A 27,063-nucleotide genomic window follows, 5' to 3' on the forward strand; every position below is an offset into this window, starting at 1 on the left:
TCGCTTTCACCTTAAATTCATGTCAGTGTCTTTCATTATTTGTTAAAGTAAACATGGGAAAAGTAAAAATTAGGATTTAATAGTTGGATCTTGTGTACAGCTGGTCAATATACTGTATCGGAGTACAAAATTAACTCTAGGGCTTGATATTAAATAACAGAAAACGAAAATAAAATTGACAAGGGGCGACTCGTTGGTATTTGGGGTGAATGTTCACCCGCGACATATAACCTGACCGAGTGAGCAGCTGGTGTCAGTCAACGTTGAGGACTTCTGAGTTTCCTTGAAGTTCCAGTATAATGTTTCCTCTACGCTCTCTTGTGAGTATAATTACATTGGTTTCATTGGTTCTTAGTTTGAGCTTCATTACATTTGTCAGACTTTTAAAGAATGATATAAATGTATTCATATTACGTTTTCAAGCCATTCAGCTAATAATTTTAGGAGATGATCATCGCTGCAATGTGGTCACTCTCAGCATCATTCATGCAGGAATTACAAGTCATCTTGCAATACAGAACATTTATAATTCGCCTTGATTTACATATGAAAGTATTATTTCTCCTCTGGTAAGTTGTGTACAGCGGCGTCCAAAACAATTTTATGTGTAAAGATGGAAATACATTCAACAACAATGCAGATGTTGGTGACATAATAAACGAGGCATGAGAGGACAGATGTCGCGAAGATCATTCTCTATTTCTTCCTCAGTTGATGATGTTTACACTCCTAGCTGCCGTGTACGTAGCCGTGGCACTGCCCAGTCGTGGTTTCGGACATAGCGGTAGATACGGAAATGGTGGATTCGAACACGGGCATGGATCCCATGGTCACGTGTAAGTACTAAAACAAGTATAAGACAACGACTTTTATCAAACTTTATAGTCACTAAAACTTGTGCCATATATAATACATATTATTGAGGTCTTATTTTCTTACAAAGTGTGCATTACTATATTTGCAGGATACACAGGCCAATTTTCCGTCCTTCGTACAATCCTCACGGTTCCTTCCATCATCGTGGATAAAAAAATTACCTTGTCTTCATCCCAACCTTGGACACTGGACCGCCTCTGGTAGCTAAGGGCAAGTGAGGACTTCACCATCATCTTTACTAACTCTCTTATCAGTTATCTCAAAGTTGAGAAATTAATCTTGAATTTGTTAATATATTTTACGAATAAATATGTTGTTATATTTCGTTTTTTGATATCCACAAGGTGGTGTCACCTGTCTACCTAATGATGGTCAACACAGAGATAATAAACTGACAGAGGTCTGCTTCTAAACTCAGAGGAATGATGATATTCTGCACAGCAGTTACTGAGAATGTAATATCACTATGATGAAGAATTAGACACATGTGCAACATCTGGGTATATTTATTTGTAAACGTTTCGCCGTTCAGTGGCTTTATCAATACAAATTCAAGGACAAAGCCACTGGATGGCGAAACGTCTACAAATAATGATACTCAGATGTTGCACATGTGTCTGATTCTTCTCATTGTCGGTACTGTATACCATTCATGTACAAAAATCACTATGTTGGAGTTTCTTCAGTAGCTGTTACGAGTGATACACAGCTAAGATACGCTGTGCTTAACAGTTTTGTGAACTAAGTTAGACATCGAAATATTCGATCTCTATTTCTCGTCTCATTTATGTCTCCAAGTTGTCTCTCTCTTTTCGTTGGCCAGTTATTTACAGTACCATTAGTGTATATAGTGAAATGAATACCAGTGTGAAAAATAAGATTAGCAATATAATGTCCATCGTTCTTAACAGCATATTAATCTGGCTACACTGATTCAGACACAGATATGTTATTATTATTATAATCAAAAAGAAGCGCTAAGCCACAAGGGCTATACAGCGCTGCAGGGTAGGGAAGGAAGCAAGGGAATTGGATGGCAGAAGGGAGGGGAGATGATCAGCAGGTTACAGAAAACAGCGGGGCAGGGGATAGTACGGGGGTAGAGGGTAGCAAGAGATACAAGTAGAAAGGGCTGAAAGTATCAGAATTTGTGAAGTAAGTCAGTCGTTGTCAAAAAGTCAATGAGAGAGTCCGGATGAAAGGTGGGTCCATCAGCGAGAAGGGAAGGTAAAGAGAGAGCAGCGGGGCGAAGACGACGACAGAGGTAAATTCTGCGTGCTCGTTGATAAAGTGGGCAGTCCAACAGAATGTGGCTGACTGATAATGGAGCTTGGCAATTCTCACAGAGAGGAGCAAGACGCCTCTCCATGAGATATCCATGAGTAAGACGAGTATGGCCAATGCGAAGACGGGAGAGAGTAGTCTCCCAACCTCGACACTGGTGATAAGAAGACGGCCAGTAACCTATACTCGGTTTAATAGACTGAAGTTTGTTGCCGAGCATAGTAGACCAACGTTGTTGCCAACGGGTGTGAAGGTGGGAAGATATTACAGCAAAATAGTCCGTACATGGAATACCTCTATAAGAAACTGGTAGGTCATGTACTGCTGACCGCGCAGCAGTGTCTGCCTGTTCATTGCCCTGTACGTCAACATGACCAGGGACCCAACAAAAAACAATATCTTTATGCTTAGTAAAGATGCGGCGTAGCCAAAGTTGGATACGGAGGACTAAGGGGTGAGGTGTATCAAATTTTTGTATAGCCTGTAAAGCACTAAGGGAGTCTGAGACAACCACAAATGATGACACAGGCATAGATGCAATACGGATAAGTGCTGTAAGGATGGCATATAATTCAGCAGTAAAAATACTAGCTGAAGATAGTAAATGCCCTTGTACGACGCTGTCCGGAAACACTGCTGCGAATCCTACGCCGTCAGAAGACTTAGAGCCATCTGTGTACACAGCAATGGCATGAGAATGAGAGTGAAAGTGGTCAAGAAAAAGAGAGCGGGAAGCGACCGTAGACAGTTGGGCTTTCGAGCAAGGGAGGGAGAAAGAACAGACTCGAACAGCTGGAACTTCCCAGGGGGGTAGGGAAAAGTGAGATGCTACATGTACATAGAAAGGTGGTAGTTGAAGAGAAGACAAGAGCGAATGAAGGCGAAGAGAGAAGGGACGGAGTAAGCAGGGGCGGCGAACAAATAAAGAATGTCTACTAATATCAGTGACCATTCTATAAATGGAAGGATTGCGGAGATCATGAGAGCGTACATAGTAGCGCAGGCAATGGGCATCACGGCGATCGGATAAGGATGGAACGTTCGCTTCTGCATAGAGGCTTTCGACAGGGGAAGAGCGAAAAGCACCAAGGCATAAACGTAATCCTTGGTGATGAATGGGGTTAAGGCTAGAGAGAGTAGCAGGAGATGCCGCTGAATAGATCTGGTCACCATAATCAAGTTTCGATAAAATAAGGGTGGAATGTAGGTGAAGGAGGGTTCGACGATCAGCTCCCCACGAAAGATGAGCAAGGGTTTTAAGAAGGTTCAGCCGGCTGTGACAAGTTGCCTTCAGAGAGGTAATGTGAGGTTTCCAGGATAACCTACGATCAAAGAGGAGGCCCAGAAACTTGACTGTATCACGTTCAGGGATACGTGAGCCATAGAGGTACAAAGGATGATCAGAGATGACAGAGCGTCTAGTGAAAGTGATTTGGTGGGTTTTAGTGCTGGAAAATTTAAACCCATGTGTGGTGGCCCAATTGGAAACACGGTCGACTGCATGCTGGAGAGAAACTGTAAGGAGGTGACAGTCAGCGCCTGCACAGGCAATAGCGAAGTCATCAACATAGAGTGATGACCAAATATTTGATGGAAGACTAGAGGCCAAATCATTAATAGCAAGGAGAAAAAGTGTTGTGCTCAGAACACATCCCTGGGGGACACCTTCAGCTTGGATAAAGTCCGGGGAGAGCACATTATTAACCCGAACACGGAAATGCCTGTCAGTTAAAAAGTTCTTAAGGAAGGATGGTAGATTGCCTCGAAGGCCTAAGGAGTGGGCTTGGGCTAAAATATTATACCTCCAAGTTGTGTCATATGCCTTCTCAAGGTCAAAAAATATGGCAATAACTGAGTGGTTATTCGCAAAGGCATTACGAACATACGTATCCAAGCGCAGTAAGGGGTCTATGGTAGAACGTCCCTTACGAAAGCCATATTGACGAGTGGAGAGACTGTTGTGTGTCTCTAAATACCACACTAAACGTCTATTTACTAGACGTTCCATTACTTTGCAAACTGCACTGGTAAGAGCAATGGGACGATAGTGGGAGGTTTCATGTCCCGTAGTGCCTGGTTTGCGGAAAGGGAGAACAATGGCGGATTTCCACAGCTGTGGAAGAACTCCTTGTGACCAAATAAGATTGTAAAGGCGTAATAGGACTGCAAGGGCTGACTGATGTAAATGTTGTAGCATACGAATATGAATGTCGTCGGGCCCAGCTGCCGATGATCGACAAGCTGAGAGTGTTGCCTCCAGTTCTTGAAGTGTAAAAGGCACATTATACTGTTCTTCTCTGAGAGAAGAAAAGTCCAAGGGTGCTAACTCTCTGGCAGACTTTGAGGAAAGAAATGAGGGGCATAGATGGAGTCCCTGAGAAATACGGACCAGATGATTGCCAATTTCATTGGCAACATCTAGTGGGTTTGCTATATCAACACCGGCAACCCGCAGAACAGGAGCCGGGTCAGGAGAATATTTACCACTCAGTTTTCGTACTTTTTTCCAGACTGCACTCATAGAGGAAGCAGAGGTGATGGTGGAGACATAATCTCGCCAGCAAGTGCGTTTAGCGTCACGGATGACACGGCGAGCAATCGCACGCTTCTGTTTAAAATCAAGGAGTCGCTCTGTGGTTCTATTGTACCGGTACCTGCCCCATGCAGCGCGTTTCAAACGTACTGCACGAGCACAAGCAGGAGACCACCAAGGCACGCATTTCTGAGAATGCCTGCCCGAAGTTTGGGGTATAGAATGAGAAGCTGCGGTGAAAACGGAGGACGAGAAGAGGTGTAAAAGCTCATCGATGGAGGACGAAGAAGGAACCTCTTTAAAAACAGTCAGATGTGAGTAAAGGTTCCAATTTGCCCGATTAAATTGCCAGCGTGGGGTGCGAAGAGGTGGCGAATATGAAGGGGAAGTAAGAATGATTGGGAAATGATCACTGTCATGTAAGTCCGGGAGAACAGACCAAGTAAAGTCTAATGCGGCGGAGGAAGAGCAAACTGAGAGATCGATGCAAGAGAGAGTATGAGTCCGAGGATCAAAATGGGTGTGAGTACCTGTATTTAAAACATGGAGGGGGTGGGTGGCAAGAAAAGCCTCTAACTGAATTCCACGGGAATCACAGTGAGACCCTCCCCAGAGGAAATGGTGGGCATTAAAATCACCAAGTAACAGAATCGGTGGCGGTAATGACGAAACAAGGAAGGCAAAATCCGGAATAGATAATGCCCGAGAAGGAGAGAGATATAAAGAACAGAGCGTATACCACCTATGTAAGTGGATACGGGCTGCTGTGTAATGCAGCGAAGTATGAATAAATAGCTGATGGTACGGAATATCAGTGCGGAGAAGAAGGGCACTTTCATTAAAGGTCCCATCAGGAAAAGGATCTGAAGAATACAATAAATTATAGCCTGAGATGTGAGAAATAACAGCAGAGTGTAATTTTGGTTCCTGTAAGCAAACACCAACAGGGGCAAACTGGGAGAGTAACATCTGAAGCTCACCCCGATTACCCCTGAGGCCGCGTATATTCCACTGTAAAAAGGCCATAATTGGCAATGATAAAGATACTTGAAATCCGCAGGTAAGGGTTCCTACGGACTAGAAGGGTTAGAAAAGTCCACATGCGGAGGCAGTGGAAAATGGTCAAGCAGCGAAGGAACGGTGCGCTGTGAAGAAAGGAGTTGCGCAGATGGAGCAGAGGAGAGAGAAAGAGCGGAAGGTGGATCAGTGTCCATTGATGGTTTGGTCTCTGCAATATATTCAGAGATTGCTTCAAGTGTTTCGGAATTCAGAGATGTCGTATGGGAGACAATATTGGGAATGGTAGGGGGAGGATGAGTAAAGATTGGAACTGTATTGGACTGTACCAAGGTAGGGGGGGGCGAAAGGGTGGAGGGAACTGGAGAAGCGTGGCAGGGGACAGAAGAGACAGGAACCTGGGAGGTGGCAGAAGAGGAAGAAACTTGGGAGGGAACAGGGGAGGAAGGTACATTACGAGGAGGAGGGTGAACCTCTGCACTTGTAACTGAGCCAGTGAGAGGGGAAGAACTAGGGACAGAGACAGGGAGGGTAAAATGAGGAGGTGGAAGATGGGTAGGAGGTGTTACCGGACCTTTTTTTGACTTTTGAGAAGTAGAGGGACGATTGGGAAGAGGTGTCGTACGAGGTCTCGTCGATACTGAGGCTTGTAAGAGAGAACTCGAAGAAGCGAGATTAGACTGAGGCGTTGAAGTAGGGACGTCTGAGCCGAGGACAGCAAAAGGATTAGACACAGGACTGACTATGGGAGAGGTAACCACAGAGGTGGGTGTAGAAGATGGGATACCAGAAGTGGGGGGACGTTTTGAAACACGGGAATAAGAAACACGTGGGAGTCTCCCTTGGAGGCGGAGATGAGAAACTGCCATGGCATAAGGGAGACCTTCTGTCTCTTTGAGGTAACGGATTTCCCGCTCGTTTAAATAGACCTGACAACGGCGAGAGTACGAAGGGTGAGCCTCATGACAGTTAAGGCAAGAGGGAGATCGATTGCAAGACGTATTAGAATGGTCATCGGCACCACAGACTGGGCATTCGGCGATAGATCTGCAATATTTCGCTGGATGGCCAAATCGCCAGCAATTTCTACACTGTTGTGGTGTAGGGATCACCTTTCGAACTTGTAACCGATGTCCTGCTATATAAACGGAGGATGGGAGTTCTCGGCTGTCAAAAGTTAAACGAGCCACATTGCTAGGGTATCGTCTCCGCCCACGGGCAGGAAGAACGTAAGTGTCTACCTTGAGGATTGGGAGATCTTGGAGTTCCAGCTGTTCTAGAATGTCGGTGCCACATGTCTGGAAATTTTGTTGAACTATGGTATGGGGCAGAATAACGGTACCACTACAAGAATTGAGGGAATGATGTTTTTCAAGGGTGACAGGAACAGTATCTATATGGGAAAGACGAGAGAGCTCACGAGCCTGGGTAGCATTCTGTACGGTAATGATGCGCGTACCGCTCTTAAGAGCATGAAAAGAAATATCTTTACCAACATGGCGTAGGAGTGCCTTGCCAATACTATGGTCAGAAAGATAGGCAGTAGAGGAAGTTGGTCGTAAAGTGAAGAATTTAGTCCACTGTTCAGTCTGAAACTGAGCGTGGAAAGGTAGTGAAGGACGTGTCGATCGTTTCTGAGAAGAACGAGAAGGTGAAGGTGGAGAAGTATCATCAGCAGGTAATTGTCGTTGACGTTTAGGCGTGGGACCAGAGTTGGTCCGACGTGGAACGGGTCGGCGATTTGAAAATTGCCGCACCGTAGAGGGAGAGGCCGGAAGCATAGTCAGAGGAGAGCGAAGGTCTGATAAATCGAAGGAGTCAGTCGAGGCCTCAGTACCTGAAGCGGGTGAGGAAACAGCACCGGCAATAGGTACAGAGGCATGAGGAATGTCTGAAGAGTGGTCCAAAGACGAGGCGGGGTCAGAACGGGGTGCGGTATCAAGAAGGGGCCCGGGGGTACCAGGTTCATGGACTAGGGCTGCCATGGTTAGGTTACTTCTTTCTTTTTGTTTTTAAGAAAAAAAAAGAAAGAAGAAAAGAAAATAAAAATAAAAAAAAGAAAAAAAAAGGGGGGACCGGGGAGGGATAGTTCCTAGGAGGAATGAAAGGGCCAGAAATCTCCCTCCGCGCCCAAGAGGACTCGACACCGCTAGTAGCGCAGATGCAGCATGGAACCCGTGCCATACCCTACCCTTCATGCCAGTAAACCAGCAATCTGGGATAGCAACCTCACATCTGCCGAGCTACCTCGGTGGACAAAAGAGAGGGCGGCCGGATATCCGCCACAAAGCATACCTCCTTCAGCCACCACCCCCGGAATCCGAAAGGTGGCTTCCAGAGATACACCCGTCGCCCAAAAGACACCCAAAGCTACTCCGGGATACCGGAGAGGGATCGGGACATCCCTAGGCAATCCAGATTCCACGGCAAACTACGCCACCGCCAAGAAACCTCAACGGAATGGGATGGACCCCGGTGTCCTTTCCCCCACCTAGGAACTAGCGCGCCTGTGGGAGAAATCACGAAGGCTAAAAAGAGGAAGGGCAAAAGGGAGGGGTGAGGAGGAGGAGGAGGAATGGAAAAAGGGGAGGATGGGGAGGATGGGATAGGGGAGGGGAGAATGGGGGGTAATTAGGTTCGGTCTGAGGAAGAAGACCGACAGGGCTAATTCCTCAGACCAAGAGCCTCTTCACCACGCCAAGGAGCCCCCCTTGAAGAGGTAGAGAGACAGGTTTAGTCTGCAACAGATGTGAAAAAAAAATTACCCAAAAAAGCATAATTCTGACACCATTTTGGGGCATTTTCTAACTGCTTTTATCACTATTTTTGTATTTAATTATTTGACGTCATCTGTAAATTCTGCTTTATATACTCCCAGTGTCGGTTCTGTTGAGCTCACTTTGTTATAGTATCGATACAAACTCGTTTCTCACCTTTATATTAAGAATTTTTTCAAATTTATCTTTTCGTGAGTGGGTGACATCACGTTAACAGAATAAAATCAAATGCCACTTCGTATAAAAATATTTATTAATAAATTATAATTTTTTTGAAGTGTTCAATGTTTTTTTTCTTGGAAAAAAGAATAAATAAATATCTTATAATTGTTGATGGTTACAGGTGACTGATGATGGTGGTGAGTGAGAAGGTTCAGTATCCCGGGTGAAGGGAAGACTACCTCCGTCAGCGGAAGTATTCATTACGACCGTATATTGGCTCTTGCAAATGACGGTGAACTATCCTGTGGGATCTGCAAATGTGACACTGTAGTTAGTACACAACACTTCACTCTAGTATTGTATGTATGTATGACAGATTATATCAGTTATGAATATTAGTGTGGTTTGCATTGAGTTTTAATACATACACGTGACCGAACGATCCTCGCCGGTCTCCGAACCCGCTACCAGGTCCGAATCTGTTATGTCCATAGATACGACTGGGCAGTGCCACGGCCACCAGAGCTAGGAGTGCCACCAGCATCAGCTGCGGGAGGAGGACGTGGTCATTGACAAAGGTACTTATTTTCCTCATTTTATCAGCCTCATGGTTGCTAATGTCTTGTCAAGAAACAAATAAAAATATTCACCGACTGTTTCTATATATATAACAATGGTTATAAATGACCATAATTTTTAAAGGGGTGGACCGGTAAGCCGGCGGAAGGCCTCGGTCAGATGACCAAAAGCTCCAAAGGCGGGTCATCATCTGACTAAGACCCGCGTCAGGAAACATTTGTCCTGTTTCCTGACGAACCTTACCTAACCGACTGTTTCTGACCAAAATATAAGATAAATGAAGTATAACTTTTGGAATAAACCAATTAGCAAAATGTTACTGTACTCACCACGGAACGCAGAGGTAGCAGCCTGTAATGTGTAGAAAACGCAGTCATTATTCGTCCGTTGTAACTAGCCAGATTAACACCAGTTTGCCTCTGGACCGGGTATATATGTGCCGGCTGGATGCTGTTTCTATTAACTTGGGTTGCCAGTTGGTGCTTTCTTCCTCTTCCAAGAACTTACCTTACACAAGATTACTGGGTGAGGTTGGCTGTGTCTCTGTATGTTGGACATTTTCATTACGCTCTCACAACTGTAGATCGATTAATGCAGACGCATTGTACTAATAAAAGATATCGACTGAAAACGCGAAACTGCAAATTTCCAAGAAGGAAAATTCTGTACGGTAAAATAAATGTTAAAAGTGTGGACTGGGAGGACTGGTGTCACCGCCTGACTGGTAATGTAGGTCACTACACACTACCGGGAAATATTCAGTGAATGTGATTAAATTATTTTAACTTCTTGTTATACACAACTTCTAAGCGTAACTGATATAAATATAAGTCATATAATGTGAATTATTCATGTTGCGCTGCAGTTATTGGAATCTATCAGAGGAGTTAGCATCTGGTGGGCGTTGGTGTTTCCGGCAGTGACGCAAGCAGAGCCACAATACTGACTCAGTGGTCATCTCTTGTCTACGTGGTGCTGCACACGGGAATCATCCTCTTCCTTTCCCCGGTCTAGTCCCAGATTAGGCCTACTGGTCGGTCAGACTGCTATTCCCCAATTATTTGAAAAGAGGGTATTTAAAATCCTACTGACTACTCTCTCCCATTCAGACGTCTCATCACTTACTGTTACTCTGCTTTCTGTCATTCAAATACTCTTTGAACCATTGGAACTCTCTGCCTTTTAACCCAGAGTCTGTTCCTCTCATTTCTAGATTAATCGCTTGTGTGGCTTTTATACACAAATAACCCACACATAGAAGAGGAGCCTACGACGACGTTTCGGTCCGACTTGGGCCATTTACAAAGTCACTTCGACTTTGTATATGGTCCAAGTCGGACCGAAACGTCGTCGTAAGCTCCTCTCTTCTATATGCGGGCTATTTGTGTATCGTTCCAGTCACGGTATTGTGCCTTTTTTTTGTTATTTGTGGCTATTATACTTGACGTGCAGGCGAAAGGTTTAAACATAGTATAGATACCTGGATAAGAATAAGCTCAAACTGTATATAAGTTGGATAATTAAAGATTTAGAAAAACACAGTTAGTGCTGTGTCCATCAAAATGTGCTCCTGTACAGCCTAAAGTCAAAAAAAAAAAAATATGTATATATATATATATATATATATATATATATATATATATATATATATATATATATATATATATATATATATATTTCTTAAGACTAATCACCTATTAAAGATTGATGTGGGTCACAATTGTTCTATTGTAATCAAGGGAAAGCACTAAACTAATAGGGGTTATTCAGCACCTGTGGAATGTGACGCATTCAGATTCAATTCAAGAAAGATGAAGATAAGCCCTGTTCCTTGGATCAAGAGCCCCTCACCAGCATCGAGGCAAAATAATACGTAATAAGTGACAAAATAGCATCAACACACTACATTCAATATATCAACCTCCTGCTGAGTAGGATACATTTTTTTTTATATTTTATTTAAAATAATGCATTACAATGTATAAATAAATAAAATAACACAAGAACTAGCCGTTGACAGATATAATGACCTTCCATCACCCAAACCGCACCACACGCACACCCTCGTGTGGGCACTCTCCACCTCACCCATTACCCTACTCGTCCCTTGAGCTATAGCTCTTAAGTTGACACCTGAGGACGCTGCAAACTAGCCGAGATATGTACAAATTTATATACAAATAACTATGTCTTACACCTCCAAGACGAGTAAACTGCAATCCCAGGACGCATGCACAACCTGTATCACTATTCTATGGCAGGTGTGACCATAACAATAAAAACATTGCACAATATATATACATAGCACACATGAATAATTTATAATGGGTGACATCACTCACTATGCCTATCTCCCCAACAAAAAAGGGGTGGGAACCTTCCCTCCATCCCTATTGCTGCACTCCAACCCCACCTAACAAGAATACAAGAATACAATATTAAAAGGTGGTACAATAGTATATGACAAAATCCTCACTTTTACAAACAAGAGCCATATAACAACCACCACAGATTGGTCTTCAGGTCTCTTCGCACACTAACATCAGCCATGATCCTGTGTCTTAACCTGACAATCAAGGCTTAGCCACCAACACCATGTGCATTGACAAAATAGTATGCATCAGTTAAGGTAATCTACCAGTCCCGACTATTACTTCCACACTATCGGGTGGTCTCCCCCCCCAGTGCAATTCGGCCTTATCCATCTACTCCCTAACGAACATTAGAAACAATAATACAAAAAAGAAATTAGGTGTCTTATGACAGTGTTATATTACTTGTGTACACAATATACAATTGACAGTTGTACTAAGGGAATATTCAGTTCACTGTCCTTACACTCCAAATGGTACCATCTACACACGTTCTCTTCCACACACACCCACACACACATCACCCACTCACTCCCATTAGGGAGCGGGTGATGTGTGTATGCTGTGACTAAACTCACCCACGCTTGTTCCCTCCCCTGTTCACATATCCAATAAAATCCCTAATGTTAGTTCTCTGTAACCCTCCGAAAAAGCCACCTGCCACCTATTCCCGTAAATTTGCCTATTGCGGCACCATGTATGGTAGAATGCTGCAGCTAAAACTCGCCTCCTCACCTCGCAAACCCCCCGCACCCTCATAATCCATGAGATATATACAATATATATAGTCAACCATGATGGACGCCAAAGCCCTAGTGACACTCTCCTCCAACCCTCCCACATCTAGACTGAGCGCCCACAGCACCGACACCCCATATCCTCCCACCCTCCTAACCACTCTACACATCCAGTCCCGGATGTTCCCCAAACCCTCACAAAAATACACTACATGATATACCTTCTCTTCCCAACCACTGATGCCACACTGATGCCCTCTACGGCCCTTCGATTCCGAAGTACCGCCCCGTCAGCAGAATGCCATGTAGAAACCCATACATCACCTCACGCTCCCTGGGCTGTAACCTCAACTTACTAAAACGGCGCCATATATCCCCCCACGCATACATTGAGAAAATCCCCTCCACCGGCACCAAAACTCTGCCCACAAGCAGCCTACACAAGGCACCTATTCTGACCTTCTCCGGTTTCCCTGCTAATACCAAACCCTGGAGTAAGATCTCACACTCACGCAGTTCCATGCCACCATACAAAAGTCTCAATCTGGCATACACCCTATCCAACTGTCCCCCACATAATCCCTCATGCAACACCTCCCTCTTAATAAAAACACATTTAACTCGCCTTTTCAGATCTAACAACCCCAACCCACCCTGACGCACAGGTAACATCACCACCTCTCTCCGTAACCAATCACAACCTGATCCCCACAAGAATCAGAACACCCTCCGAAGTATGCCGAAGTATGTTCGTAATCGCCATCCCTGTTAAGGGGAACATGGATACCACATACCATACCTTGCTATACAATAACGTGTTAATCACGATTACCCTTTGTAGGAGAGTGAGGTGGTATGGTTGCAGTGCCCCTAGGCAACCCTGGATGCCTTCCACCAACCTAGTTGAGTTTGCTTCTCTCGTGGCCCTCAAGTCATCCACATATATAATACCACATATTTTTAGGGTCCCAGCATGCCTTCATACTATGTTACATTCCCACTCTACCCTCCCTGCCCAAACTCCCAACCCCATGATCATTAACTTCTCAAAGTTTACCTTCATACCCGTCGCACCCCCCAACAAGTGCACTGCTTCCTCTAGTTCCCCCAGCCTGGTCTCCATTCAGTAAAAGGGGTCCTGTACACACGCAAACAAGAGCTATGACATTGGACACCCCTACCTAAGACCCCTCCCCATGACAATTGCCTCCCCCAAGCAGCCGTTGATCTGCACCCTCACCCATGCGCCCCTGTACAGTGCTTCAACCCATTTTATGATTTCTTCTCCAAAACCTTGACACCAAAGTATTGCACTCAATGCTCCTCTTTCCACTCTATCATATGCCCCTGCCAATCCAAGACTAATAGTCCCCCTCCCCTCCCCTCCCCTCCCCCAAATCTTCCACAAAAACTTTGAGGATCCCATGCCCCATAATCAGTGACCTATCTGGCAATTCATATTGGTTCCCGGAAACAACTCTCCCTACTACACACTTAAACCAATTACCCAAGACCTTCACAAATAACTTGTAATCCGTGCATAGCAATGCAATGGCGAGGTAATCCCAAAGGGTATGCTGTTGCTTCCCCTTCGAAACCAACACCACCACCGCCATTGCCTGCTTCTTCCCCAATTCGCCCCCTCCATCAAATTCATCAGTCAAACCAAAAAGCTACTCAGCAGCTCCCATTGCAGCAGATAAAACTCACACAGAGCCCATTGATACCTGGCGCCTTCCCCTTATGCATCTCACTTAATGCCCTCCATGTTTAATCCTCCGTGATGACCCCACCCAATGCGTCCCAATCTCCCCTCCCCAGTTTGCACGGCACATAATCACTAACTCTAAAGCCTTCCCCTCCAGCCCACAACTGTTCCAATACACCTCATACCACCTATCGGCATATGCACTCATACCTGTCATAGTCCATAACAGCTGTCCCTCCCGATAACTGCCCATCGACGACTGGACTGCCAAACACGGGATAGCAGTGACCTGCTGCTGCTGTCTCTGTTTGCACAATACGCATGCCGATGGCCGATCACCCCATAACACCTCTTCCACTCCCCCCTGCACCCTTACCACTGCAAACCTCTTCTCCCGCACCACTCGTATATGCTCCTTCACAACATCAATTTCATCTACAGGATAAGCTCCCACCACCGCACCCTGCACATAACAATCCCATAACCTGTCCTCCAAATAATTGATTAAACCATACTTCAATTGAAATATGCGTTTTCCTTCCCTCACATAAAATTCCCTGACCCTTTCTTTTGCTACACCATCCCACCATGTCACCACATCTACCACCCCCCTCCCTTACACACTAAGCTGTTCCCATAGTGCTGTAAATCCCTCCGACCCCTCCTCGTCTGTGAGCACGCTCGTGTTCAATTCCAATAACTCTTATGCCTTTCTGCCAAAGACTCCCACCCCACGTCCACCAATACCACCCTATGATCCGAATAAGTGACTGCCACAGTGTGAAAAGACCAGTGTGTACTGCACCATGCAGTACATACCTTCCCGACCCTCACATTCTTTCGCAAGTCCTTTACCTCATACACTCTCCCTCTGAAAAACTAATGGCAACCCGCTTATAAAGGAAACCAGTCTTTTACGTATAATTAGCTCGCCAACTGAATGAGGCCATTGACCGTAAGTTTGCAGTAGGTCTCCGGAAAACGTGCTCTCCACTGTCCCCCATAAATAAGTTTGTTTCTGCAAACTGTTCTATATATGCCTGCCGCAATTGCTCTAATCCTAATTCTTCCCCCTCCCGTGTCCCTCATTCCCCAGGACATATACAGAAAATCCACCACTACATACATAATCGCCCTTTTCACTTCTCTGGAGACCCCGCGTACTTCTAATGTTAAGGCTCGCAGGGTCTCTACATTACCCCCACCCATCAACCTAAAAACCTTCGCTAACCACACTCTTACCTCCCTCAACTCTTCACAGAAATAAACCACATGGAAAGCTGTTTCCTGTTCTCCACAGTGATCGCAGGTCTGTTCCCTCACCAATCCCATTGAACACAAAACAGCTTTCGATGCTAATATCCCCATTATAAATCTATATACAAACTCCCGTACTCTCGGCATTAACTTAAGCTTTCGAAAGTCATTCCATATCATACCCCAATCATACAAGGGATAAACCGATACCCCCTGTATGATTTCCGGCCTTCTGCTCATCGTCACCAAACGTCCCACCCTAAGTTTTTCCACCTCCCTAATCAATAACAATAACCTCAGCATATCCTCGCATTCAATTCTTTTCTGCTCCACCATCTCCGAACATCCTCTATCACTTTCCCCACTCTAACCCCTCTTTCCCCCCCCTCCCTAACGAACCTCTGTTTCACATATAAAGCCTTTACTCTCGGCCCCAACGCTAAAAGGCCTACTCCTCCACTGTGTATATTCGACATCACCACCTCCTTGCTTAGCCATGCCCTTCTGAAACCCCAAACATAACGTAATGCCCTCCTCTGAATCTCATGTATGTCTGGAGTCCGCAGTGGATACACCACAGCCATACTCCACACTTTACTATAAACTAATGAATTTATGATTATCGCCCGCTGTTGTAAGGTGACGTCCCCCGCCCGTAAACTCCTTAACCTTTTTACTGCCTTCTCCACCACCACCTCCAAATTCACCTGCCTAGCCTCCCACACATCTGTCATGTATGTAACTCCACAAATTTTTAGCCTAGCCACTACTTCCCACCCAAACTCCAACCCCAAGCCCCCCCACCCAGGCACCCACCTCCAGCAAACTTGATTTTGCTCTGTTCACCCGCATGCCAGATGCCCTCCCGAAAAGCTCCAACACACTTTCCACCGTACACAATCCCTCCACTCCGACTATCAGAACAGTGGTATCATCCACATACCCCACCACATCTATACACCCATCCTTCTCCCCATTTAAAATCCCCCTCCCCTCAACGAGCCCATAAAATGGATGCTGCATACACGCAAACAATATTCGAGACAGGGGACACCCCTGTCTCAAACCCTTCTTACATCCTTACAGGCCTTCCCAACCTGCCATTAATTTGTACTCGCACCATTGCAGATGAATACATTGTATCAACCCACCTCACCACTCCCATGCCAAAACCGAGATGCAACAAACTAGCCCTCAGAAAGTTTCTATCCACACAGTCGTATGCATTTTCCCAATCAATGCCCAAAAACCCTCCCCCGTTGCAACCCTCCCAAAAAATCCCTAATGCGGCCATGCCCATCTCTCATGCTTCTGCCCAGAATACCCATCTGCCCCTTATGAATAACCCCACCTAACACCTTCATCCTATTGCCCAGTATCTTCGCGAAAATCTTGTAGTCGGCACACATTAGCGAAATAGCTCTGTACTCACTCAATACTCTTCCCTCTTGCTTTTTGTGTACTAATATGACTACACCCGTTCGCTGAGTCTGTCCTAACTGTCCCTCCAGTCGCATACAATTCATGACCTTCACCAGACAGTACTTAATGTCCTCCCATTGAGTTCTATAAAAATCATTTGATATCTCATCTATACCCAGTGCCTTGCCAGTACTCATATTGAACACAGCCTCCCCAACTTCCCCCATGCTAATCTCACCTCCCATCCCCATGCCCTCCTTTCCACATGACCCTAAACCTCTCCCCCCACACCTCCTCAATAGCATCGCCCTCCTCCCCCTTCCCCCACTTCTTTTGGAACCAGAAATCAGCATAATTGCTCATGCCTTCTGTAGTATTCAGTACCTGTCCCTTGTGATAACCACCCATATCCTCACTTACCTCCAAGTTTAAAATAGTCGAATCCTTCTGCCTTACCTTAAAACCTCGCAAAACACTTCCTGAAGGTTTATCACCCCACAGCACAGCCTCCATTCCCGCCCTTACACGTACTGCATCAAATCTACCATTATGTAACTCTGCCAACCTGTCCTTAAGTTGCACCATGTTACCGTACTGCCGCCCCCCCCCCTTTCCTCATAACACCCATTTAGCTGATATTCAAAATAATTTTGCAACCCAGACCTCCACCCTGCCTCTTCCCTTCCCTTCCTCTTATATAAACCTGCTATACCCGGCTTAGCGTGCCTTTCCCACCATTCTAAGACACACGACTCTACCTCTCTAGAATCTAAAAAAGTTTGCCACCATTCCCCAAAAGCCATACTCACCTCCTCACGAGTCTTGCATTTAATTTCCAAAAACCCGATTGTATCCTAACCATACCTTCCCAATCAAGATCTGCTATAACTGCCCTATGATCAGAAAACCCCACATCAAAAGTCCTGACTCCCAACACATGTACAGCTTCCGTTGCATAGACCCTATCTAATCTTGCAGCATAATCCCATCTGACGAATGTATACTCAACCTGCCAACCCCCCCTCCCCACAACATCCAAAACCCCCACGTCTCCAAACACATTACGTAACATGCCCAACATACACCCCGCCCCCCTCGGTTCCACAGCCCCTCCCCTAATCACACAATTCCAATCTCCCCCTATGACAGTGACTAAATGTAAACCCCTTAAATAGTACATCAAAAATTCCCTCACAAAGTTCTCCTTGACTAGTGCGTTGCTATCTGCCGGCATATAAACTCCTATAAAACAAACCCTCGTTGCACCCCACTCCCCCTCCACCCTCACGACCCCCCCTCCTCCCACCCCAAAATACGCAATGGACTGGTTTCCTTTAAAACCACAGCAACCCCACCTTTTAACCTCAAAGAGCCACTCACATACAACTTATATCCTTTCAAAGACAACTCACAACCAAACTTATAATTGTGCTCCTGAATGAAACATATATCTACATTAAATCTCTTTAAAAACCATTCCACCCATACTCTTTTAACCTCGGCTCTCAGGCTATTAACATTGATCGTTACAACCTTGAATTATGACAGTAAAGGTGGCTTGCCCCGCCGCCTTGGAATGGCACCCACGTGACCTGGCTGCTGTCTGTCTCCCAACCCCCCCCCCCCCCTTATCCTTTGAACCTTTCAGTACTTCAGCACCGCTACACCCACTCTCCGGGAGATCCAACCTGGGCTTCCAAGACTTCTTCCCAGGTCTCTGCCCTGGTGTTAAGACGTCATCCATATCAGACGTCCCAGCTGTTCTCTTGCGTGAAACTCCGTCTCCAAATGTAACCTCTTCCATGCACGCTCTGTGCACCTCAGCCACTACCATGTGCTTCTTCCCCTCATTGCACACGGTCTTCCCACGTCCCGATGAGACTGTAGTTTCCTCCAATGAGCGTCCACGCTGCTCATCATCCAGACTCCCCTCCACCTCACTCAGGAAGGTATTCAAAACCTCATCCAACATTCCATCCTGTTGCATTACAGGCTCACCGTCATCGTTCGTCGTCGTCGTCTGCTCAGGCCCCGTCCCCACAGGTAACGTAGCACATGAGTCCGTCTCCACCTCTGCTTTATCCACTTCCTCACTCCAACTGCACGATGCCTGCCTTTCGGCCGCATCTGTCTCCTGCACCACAGGACCCAACTGATGATCCACCGGTGTTGGCATCTGTTCCCTCCATCCTGGTTTCCTATGGCATTGGGCTGCCATATGGTCAAATGATCCGCACAGCCTACAAGTCCGCCTCTGTCCTGCATAGTATATGTAGACCTGCATTCGGAACTCTTCCAGTAAAACATACGAAGGAATTGATTGCCGTAACGTCATCTTCAGATTGAAGGATCCCTCGGGCAGTCCCACATAAGGCCCATTCTTCCACACTCCCAATTCCGCTGAATGAATCTTGCCATAACGACGGAAGACCGCAACCACATCATACTCTGTAGCTTCAAAGGGCACATTCCTGACTTTTATGTATGTCACATAGCTGGATACATCATGTAGACATGCCTTGAAGATAGCCTTTTTGGAAGTCGGAGTCATTGTGTCTAGTTTTTGGCGATGGAATTTAGGTCTTGTTTTGGTTTCGTAACTCCTGTTGCGAATTTGAGGCCTAAGCTGAGGGCTTGTTTCTGTGGTTGACAATGGACGAGACGAAAGATTTTGGATAATTTCAGGTCTTCCTAAACTTTTCCAATTACTATTATCGCAGAGTGTTTGTAGTTTCCTAGTAAGTCTGATCTTCTGTTGAACATTCGCTGTGGTAACTCTGATGCGAATGATTTCGGTGGTGCGTCTGTTCATGTTGCCCCGGAGTGTTGTGCCTAGTGTTCTGGCTTGGAGAAAAGCTTCCTTTGTAGCATTGTTTAAGTCATCTGCACACTCTTCAAGGTAGGTCCGAGCTGTAGCGGAGAAAGGTGGTTTGATGTTGGCAATTTGAGGAGGAGTAGATCTTGGTAAGACCATTTCTTGGATGCAATCACGAAGAAAATTGTGTCTGTTGCGAAGTGAGTAAGCTTTTAGAAGAAGGTCCAGGTATTCTCTGTGTGAAGGATCCATTTCTACTGCAGTGTTTGACACGATGGAAATAAATGGTATCAAATACCGACACAGTGGAAATATAAACACATATGCAGTATAATGTGATCTATCGAAAACCCACCAACCAAAACGATCTTCTCCACTTCTACTCTCACCACGACACCAAATCCAAACGTGGTGTAATTATAGGCTTCTTCCTGCGTGCACTCAGAATCTGCAGCAATGAGTTTCTTGAGGAAGAATGCACTATAATTGAACAAGTATTTTCTAAACTCCACTATCCTCGTCACTTCATCAGAGACTGCAGACGGCGGGCATTAAACATCTTCAACACACCCAGAGAAGACACTGCCGAGAAGAGATACATAGTCCTCCCCACCAACTCCATTGCCAAACATGTTTCCAACATCTTTTCCAATACATCATTCCAAGTATCTACCTCCACAACCACGACCATCAAGGACATCACCAGTAGTAGACAGGACAAGCCTCCATCCTCTGCAGGGGTATACATAATCCCTTGTAATGACTGCAACAAATTATATGTGGGCGAAACATCAAGAGACCTCCAAACACGTATTTCAGAACACCAATATGCAAGCAGGACTGACGATACAAGGAATGCCTGTGTACAACATCGCAATTCACACAACCATTTAATTAACTACAGAAACTCAAGACTTATCGCCACAGAAGACAACACTCAATACCGAAGAATCCTGGAATCATCGCTTATCTCTATAACCAACAATTTCAACCAGAACAACGGCTTCTATAACATAGCTGAACCACTCGCCAAGAAACTTCTCCATCGCTATCCCACATAAGAACATAGAACACTGCAGAAGGTCTACTCACAACTTGTCCACTGCTGCATTCACGGCCATCCTCTTCTCGTGGCACTTGTCAACTATGCTTGAGTAAAATCCAGCATTTATAAATTTGATGAAAATCCTCGTAACTCCGTTAACAGCCACACCATAAAGCTCTTCATTGGGTATCCCATACACATCACGAATAATCGTAGGGAGTAGCACCTGCATTGTAGAACTGCTTAGGGCACCACGTACTAGTTCCACACAGACAGTATTCACACGTCTGCCATGTCTATCCGCCATGTTGATTGCTCAAAACAGGCAAACTGTGCAGAAAATCAACTGAATCGGGAGTGCCTGCGCAGCACGTCCACACGGCCCGGAAGCGATGAGGACAATGGTGAAAATTTGAAGCCGAACAGACGAGTCATTCTGCAGTTATGGTACAGATTCCAACGATTACAAGGTTATTTTATCTATTTAACTACATCAACAAATCTGCCTACACGCAAAGAAATTTTATTTTTTATATTTTATTGAAAAAAATAATACAAGATATAAATAAATAAAAGAATACAATAACTAACCACTTGCGAATACAATGATCTAGTGTCAACCCCCATCAGACCCTAAGTGTTACAATCATATCGTATTAAAGGGTAAACCATCACCTAACAATGAAAAGAGCATGATAATACCTGCTCAGAAAATACACTAACAGAATCTAACCCTACAATACACAACTGTTACACTGTACAATAAAACCCCCGTGCACAAAGCACACAGAAGATATGATAAACATAAGAATAAAAACATTATACATTTCAATAATGAAACAAAAGGCAAACCTAAGCCTTCAATAAAATTGCCAAGACATACCACCATAATACGTCCCGCAAAGTGCTGGAAGCGCCTAACAGAGCTCCAGCACGGAACAAAACCATTAACACAACGCTTACAATTTATGTCAGCGCTCACACCAACCCCCACTGCTCTGTTAAATAAGACCCCTTGCACAAATTGCACTGTAAATGTCACAACCTACAAATTTTAAAAATACAGAACATTGACCTAAAACGTTAGGCAAAACAAAGCCTATAATAAACATTACATTAGGGCATTTCACAACGAAACCCCACCTAAACACTGGGCAAGACACATCCGCAAGTAAAGGATTTAACATTATGTATACAAGTATAATCCATACAAATAACAAAATCCTATCGTAAGGTATCAAAACGATCTAGTTACAGTACATTAAAACCTTATTTCCCTATTTGAAGCACAAAAATACATCATGAGAAGTTATATAACAAGCCTAAATCTGGCATTGAGTAACATTAACGTAGAAAAAAAAATACAAAACACGTAATAATTAAAGATTGTGATAGTAGGTTCATATACATATATCCCAGATTATATAAACCATGTGAAGGCTGATACCTTTTAAAGAACCATACATCAAACACATACTTTTTTGAATATGCTTGAGCTAAGCCAAGCATTAACAGGATATATACACATATGACCGTCACGTTCACCTATTAGCAATACACGACAGGCCATTGCTTGAGATTATCTCATGCGTCGGTGTTCGATATTTATCCATTATCAGTATCACAACAACAATACAATTATCTTAAAAGTCGACCCTAAGGTACATCAGTGTATAACTAATAGCGACGGGGGTCGCCGACGTATGCCAGGGATTGCTAAAACCTCTATAGTTTCAAAATCTAACCTTAAGGCGTCATCATACTGACGACAATATTACTATAGCATGTGTCGATTCTGCTACACAAATGATGTGTATTATAAAAGGTTAACGTACATTTTATTCGATCTATTCACTTGGCAAACAATATAACATAAAATTTTTTTCAAAGCCCCGGTTCGTTCTCGTTTATACCTTCTAGACCTTACATGACCGCCCCTTCCCAATGTTTCATCATTATTCCTCACCATTTCGAATCCAACCGTCACTCTCGCTCACACACGAAAAGGCCAGCCACGTCTACCCTCTACGGTACTAATGCCCATAAATCACGAACATGGAAATTACAATATCCCACCGAAAAAGTCGAAAGCCATCTACCCCCAGCAATCTCTCTATTCCTCTGCTGTGTACCATAAAAAAATCACTGCCAGCGCTCTGATCCTCTCTCTTGCTGATACGTGTCTGCAGGCCCATGAAGTATATACAAAGTCAGTGACTAGATATACAATCGCCCTTTGTACCAGCAACCCTCCCCCCCCCTCCCCCACATCTAGACTTAACGCTCTTAAGACACTAATTCCCTCACCTCCCACCATCTGTATAACTGCTAAACCACATTCTTACCGCTTCCAATCTCTCACAAAAATACACTGCGTGGAAAGCCGTGTCAATATCCCCACACACACAACGCTCCTTACCCACTTGCACACGTCTATTCGCTAACACCTCCCCGGAAGGCAATATATTGTGAAGGAATTTATACATGACCTCCCGTACCCCGGCCCTCAATCATAACTCCTTCAAGCGACCCCAAATATCACACCATGCATACAGTGGATATATACCCTCTACGATAGCCACCCCCTCCCTCTCTCCCACCCTTGCCAGTTTTCTAATCTTGATTCGACTTGGATCCCTTGCATAAATTAAAACCCTCAGCATGTTCTCGCATCTTGTAACATCCCCACCATTCATCCATCGTACCAAATCCCCTCGAATCCAATTCAAACCTGTACCAACCCTCCGACCCTCGCGCAAATAACTATGTTTAACGTACATACCTAATATTCTCATGTGCAGATTCATTAACCCTAGTCCACCCCGACTAGTCGGTAAATACACAACATCTCTAGCTAACCAATCACAACCTGAATCCCATATATATCTAAATACACGCTTCAATAAACGTTTCTCATCACACGCAACTAACGGATACATACTTACCACATGCCACAACTTACCAAACAAAAGCACATTCGCTACAATTACACGCTGATGCAAAGTTAAGCCTCCTGCACGCAACCCCGCCAATCAGCCTAACACCCTATCCACAGCCTCACTCGAATTAACCTTCCTCACTTCCTGAATGTTTCTCATATGAACAATTCCACATACCTTGATGTGATTTACTAAAGCCCAACCCTCCTCCTGACCTATGTCCCCACTAATGCTATCTCCCACGTGCATGAGCATTGACTTATCCTTATTGACCATCATCCCCGTTGCTCTCCCAAAAAGTTTTACCAATTCACCTACTTTTCGTAAATCCCGTGATCCCCTATATAAAATCGTGGTGTCATCCACATAGCCTACGATTCCCGCTTTTATCCCCACCCTTCCTCGCATTTCACCCTCATTCACACCCTCCCGTACAGCTCTGAAAAAAGGGTCCTGAAGTAACGCAAAAAGAATCTGCGATACAGGACACCCTAAACATAGCCTGCTCATACAAAGCCATCGTCCAACTTACTATTTCCTTCCCGAATCCTTTCCACTGCATGAACTTCCATAAAGCCTCACGCTCCACACAATCGTATGCCGCATGCCAGTCCAAAGCCAGTATTCCCCCTGCATTACCCTTCCCGCTTTCGTCAATGAACCTGCGTATAATACCTTGCCCCACACACATTGATCTTCCTGGTACCCCATATTGCCCTTCATCCAATACCTTCTCTAACACCCTTTTAATTCTATTACCTAACATTTTCGCAAATATTTTATAATCACCACACATTAATGTTATCGACCTATAATTTTGGACAGTTCCCCGTAGCCTTTTTTGGAATCATAACCACAACGTCTGTTCATTGTTGTTCCCCGAGTCTTCCGCTTTTTTTCATTTCGGTAAATAATACCACTAGAAAGTCGTGTAGGCATTCTCAGTTTTCCTTACAGAAATCACAAGGGATTATTATTATTATAATCAAAAAGAAGCGCTAAGCCACAAGGGCTATACAGCACTGCAGGGTAGGGAAGGAAGCAAGGGAATTGGATGGCAGAAGGGAGGGGGGATGATCAGCAGGTTACAGAAAACAGCGGGGCAGGGGATAGTACGGGGGTAGAGGGTAGCAAGAGATTCAAGTAGAAAGGGCTGAAAGTATCAGAATTTGTGAAGTCAGTCAGTCGTTGTCAAAAAGTCAATGAGAGAGTCCGGATGAAAGGTGGGTCCATCAGCGAGAAGGGAAGGTAAAGAGAGAGCAGCGGGGCGAAGACGACGACAGAGGTAAATTCTGCGTGCTCGTTGATAAAGTGGGCAGTCCAACAGAATGTGGCTGACTGATAATGGAGCTTGGCAATTCTCACAGAGAGGAGCAAGACGCCTCTCCATGAGATATCCATGAGTAAGACGAGTATGGCCAATGCGAAGACGGGAGAGAGTAGTCTCCCAACCTCGACACTGGTGATAAGAAGACGGCCAGTAACCTATACTCGGTTTAATAGACTGAAGTTTGTTGCCGAGTATAGTAGACCAACGTTGTTGCCAACGGGTGTGAAGGTGGGAAGATATTACAGCAAAATAGTCCGTACATGGAATACCTCTATAAGAAACTGGTAGGTCATGTACTGCTGACCGCGCAGCAGTGTCTGCCTGTTCATTGCCCTGTACGTCAACATGACCAGGGACCCAACAAAAAACAATATCTTTATGCTTAGTAAAGATGCGGCGTAGCCAAAGTTGGATACGGAGGACTAAGGGGTGAGGTGTATCAAATTTTTGTATAGCCTGTAAAGCACTAAGGGAGTCTGAGACAACCACAAATGATGACACAGGCATAGATGCAATACGGATAAGTGCTGTAAGGATGGCATATAATTCAGCAGTAAAAATACTAGCTGAAGATAGTAAATGCCCTTGTACGACGCTGTCCGGAAACACTGCTGCGAATCCTACGCCGTCAGAAGACTTAGAGCCATCTGTGTACACAGCAATGGCATGAGAATGAGAGTGAAAGTGGTCAAGAAAAAGAGAGCGGGAAGCGACCGTAGACAGTTGGGCTTTCGAGCAAGGGAGGGAGAAAGAACAGACTCGAACAGCTGGAACTTCCCAGGGGGGTAGGGAAAAGTGAGATGCTACATGTACATAGAAAGGTGGTAGTTGAAGAGAAGACAAGAGCAAATGAAGGTGAAGAGAGAAGGGACGGAGTAAGCAGGGGCGGCGAACAAATAAAGAATGTCTACTAATATCAGTGACCATTCTATAAATGGAAGGATTGCGGAGATCATGAGAGCGTACATAGTAGCGCAGGCAATGGGCATCATGGCGATCGGATAAGGATGGAACGTTCGCTTCTGCATAGAGGCTTTCGACAGGGGAAGAGCGAAAAGCACCAAGGCATAAACGTAATCCTTGGTGATGAATGGGGTTAAGGCTAGAGAGAGTAGCAGGAGATGCCGCTGAATAGATCTGGTCACCATAATCAAGTTTCGATAAAATAAGGGTGGAATGTAGGTGAAGGAGGGTTCGACGATCAGCTCCCCACGAAAGATGAGCAAGGGTTTTAAGAAGGTTCAGCCGGCTGTGACAAGTTGCCTTCAGAGAGGTAATGTGAGGTTTCCAGGATAACCTACGATCAAAGAGGAGGCCCAGAAACTTGACTGTATCACGTTCAGGGATACGGGAGCCATAGAGGTACAAAGGATGATCGGAGATGACAGAGCGTCTAGTGAAAGTGATTTGGTGGGTTTTAGTGCTGGAAAATTTAAACCCATGTGTGGTGGCCCAATTGGAAACACGGTCGACTGCATGCTGGAGAGAAACTGTAAGGAGGTGACAGTCAGCGCCTGCACAGGCAATAGCGAAGTCATCAACATAGAGTGATGACCAAATATTTGATGGAAGACTAGAGGCCAAATCATTAATAGCAAGGAGAAAAAGTGTTGTGCTCAGAACACATCCCTGGGGGACACCTTCAGCTTGGATAAAGTCCGGGGAGAGCACATTATTAACCCGAACACGGAAATGCCTGTCAGTTAAAAAGTTCTTAAGGAAGGATGGTAGATTGCCTCGAAGGCCTAAGGAGTGGGCTTGGGCTAAAATATTATACCTCCAAGTTGTGTCATATGCCTTCTCAAGGTCAAAAAATATGGCAATAACTGAGTGGTTATTCGCAAAGGCATTACGAACATACGTATCCAAGCGCAGTAAGGGGTCTATGGTAGAACGTCCCTTACGAAAGCCATATTGACGAGTGGAGAGACTGTTGTGTGTCTCTAAATACCACACTAAACGTCTATTTACTAGACGTTCCATTACTTTGCAAACTGCACTGGTAAGAGCAATGGGACGATAGTGGGAGGTTTCATGTCCCGTAGTGCCTGGTTTGCGGAAAGGGAGAACAATGGCGGATTTCCACAGCTGTGGAAGAACTCCTTGTGACCAAATAAGATTGTAAAGGCATAATAGGACTGCAAGGGCTGACTGATGTAAATGTTGTAGCATACGAATATGAATGTCGTCGGGCCCAGCTGCCGATGATC

At 44.9% G+C, this 27,063-nt stretch overlaps 1 protein-coding gene and 1 long non-coding RNA gene across 2 annotated transcripts in view; one reads left to right on the forward strand and one right to left on the reverse strand.

The window, feature by feature from the left end:
- Nucleotides 1–258: 258 nt before the first annotated feature.
- Nucleotides 259–1,196, forward strand: LOC128702459 (uncharacterized). Its single transcript, XR_008409109.2, has 3 exons — nt 259–320; nt 712–836; nt 965–1,196. It is a non-coding gene; the product is annotated as an uncharacterized lncRNA (long non-coding RNA).
- A 7,526-nt stretch (nt 1,197–8,722) lies between these two features.
- The window catches only part of LOC138851706 (uncharacterized), a 49,517-nt gene continuing 31,176 nt past the window's right edge, over nt 8,723–27,063 (reverse strand). Inside the window, exons 2-3 of the mRNA XM_070081113.1 lie at nt 9,078–9,196; nt 8,723–8,960 (exon numbers count right to left, since the gene is read on the reverse strand). Of these exons, the coding sequence (XP_069937214.1) occupies nt 8,894–8,960; nt 9,078–9,196 (186 nt within the window). The 3' untranslated portion in view covers nt 8,723–8,893. The remainder of the gene's footprint in view (nt 8,961–9,077; nt 9,197–27,063) is intronic.

Source organism: Cherax quadricarinatus, unplaced genomic scaffold, assembly GCF_038502225.1.
Source record: "Cherax quadricarinatus isolate ZL_2023a unplaced genomic scaffold, ASM3850222v1 Contig1725, whole genome shotgun sequence".
NCBI classification, from domain to species: Eukaryota; Metazoa; Arthropoda; class Malacostraca; order Decapoda; family Parastacidae; genus Cherax; species Cherax quadricarinatus.